Source organism: Rhagoletis zephyria, unplaced genomic scaffold (genome assembly GCF_001687245.7).
Source record: "Rhagoletis zephyria isolate East Lansing unplaced genomic scaffold, Rhagoletis_zephyria_1.1 Rzeph_scaffold_09915, whole genome shotgun sequence".
Taxonomy (NCBI): domain Eukaryota; kingdom Metazoa; phylum Arthropoda; class Insecta; order Diptera; family Tephritidae; genus Rhagoletis; species Rhagoletis zephyria.
Genome location: NW_016166993.1, coordinates 14,117 through 15,664, shown reverse-complemented (window position 1 = coordinate 15,664; position 1,548 = coordinate 14,117). Strand labels below are relative to the sequence as shown.

At 41.1% G+C, this 1,548-nt stretch overlaps 1 protein-coding gene across 1 annotated transcript in view; it reads right to left on the bottom strand.

Annotated features, from left to right (window-relative positions):
* The window catches only part of LOC108376120 (ammonium transporter Rh type C-like), a 7,500-nt gene extending 6,304 nt beyond the window's left edge, over nucleotides 1–1,196 (bottom strand). Inside the window, exon 1 of the mRNA XM_017632303.1 lies at nucleotides 386–1,196. Within this exon, the coding sequence (XP_017487792.1) occupies nucleotides 386–545 (160 nt within the window). The 5' untranslated portion in view covers nucleotides 546–1,196. The remainder of the gene's footprint in view (nucleotides 1–385) is intronic.
* Between the last annotated feature and the right edge of the window lie 352 nt (nucleotides 1,197–1,548).

Sequence of the window (1,548 nt, the reverse complement as noted above, 5' to 3'; positions counted from 1 at the left end):
TGTATAAAAAATTGTAATGGAATTGTAAGTTAGTTGGCCGCTCCTCCAAGGACGACTCTGGATAGGTTCACAAAAAAGAAGAATTCTAGATAGGCTATAGCCAATTGACTCTGAGGGACAATTTCACAGTTTATTGACCTGCACAAGAGCATAAAATGGTAAGATAAAGAAGCACATAAAAATAAACACTCAATCGTACAGCCATCTTCCATTGTAAATCTCCCCCAAAAATGGTAAGAATTTTCGTTGAGTGTATTACTTTTATAAAATGCTTTCGACTGTCGCACCACTAAATATTTATATTTCTATTTCAATCACTTATTCACTTATAACTAGGGCTAAAGGACATTAAGAGCCAGTAGATACACTTTGTCAGAATACTCACGCGGATATTTGGAAACGTGTTGTTCGCCTAATACTTTGCCTTCATCGCTTAGCAATGCTTCATCGCTGTAGCGCACGAACAACCAGAAGAGTGCAAGTAAAATTATTTGCACAATCATCAGGCCAATGAATCCTGACGCTTTGCTAGCAGTCGAATGCATCTTGTGTCACAACGGATATGTATGCCAAAAGTAAAAAATACTAAAAAGAATTTGAATCCAAGCAGCGACGCAGTCAAGGGTGCTCAACTTATACAAGCAGAGACGGATTGCCAAGAAGGAAACTGTGTACGTGAACGAAAAAGTTATTTGCGAATAGCTTTGCCACGAAATTGTCAGCTCAATATGAGCGGATGGATGCTTGTATTAAGTAGCAGCATTAGTGGCTCAAAGTGATCTCCATGCCTTCATGCATGCGGCATTCCCCTAAAGGGTGTTCGAGCATACGTTCTTATGCGTTTTGCCAGTTCAATGCGTTTACACTTAGTTAAAGTTAAAAGTTGTTTGACGCGTGCTTTATAAGAAAATCACATAAACTGTATTGATTCAAAAATTTCCAAAAAAAAAAAAATATACTAAAAGTAAACTTTCGAACGTGTTTCGCTTGCTGCGTTGCTTGCCACACTTCCGCACTCAGGTTACACTGAATTCACACTGAATTTTCACAAATCACCGCTAAGTTAGAGCTGTTGAATTTGCTTTTGCACTGCGCGTTGCACAAAATCATTTCCTTTTTAAAACTTTTGCGAACAATTTTGTGATATTTGTAACGCTTATAACGGCTCTGTGGCTACGGTACGTCCGCATGGCCCAACTGCTGGGGAATAAGTATTTGAGAATTTCAATTTTGTGATATACTACAATTGGCGCATATGTGCGAAATTTGACGCTGGCTACTTACTGATTTGATGATCTAGCTAGCGACGACTGCATATGTACATAGGTACCTCCCGCGGCCAGTTAGGGCGGCGTTGGGGGTGGCAGCACCCCAGCAGCAACGGCAAAAATAGTAGCAGTTTTAATGGCGCTGCTGGTGTCAGTAACTTTGGTCGTGGCAGAGGAGGGGGGAGGGAAGAGGCAGCGGCAGAAGTAAGAGTATTCCGATCTCGAGTGGCGATTAGGCGCGATAAGTGTGCGCGATATTGTTCGTTTGTTTGTATGGTAA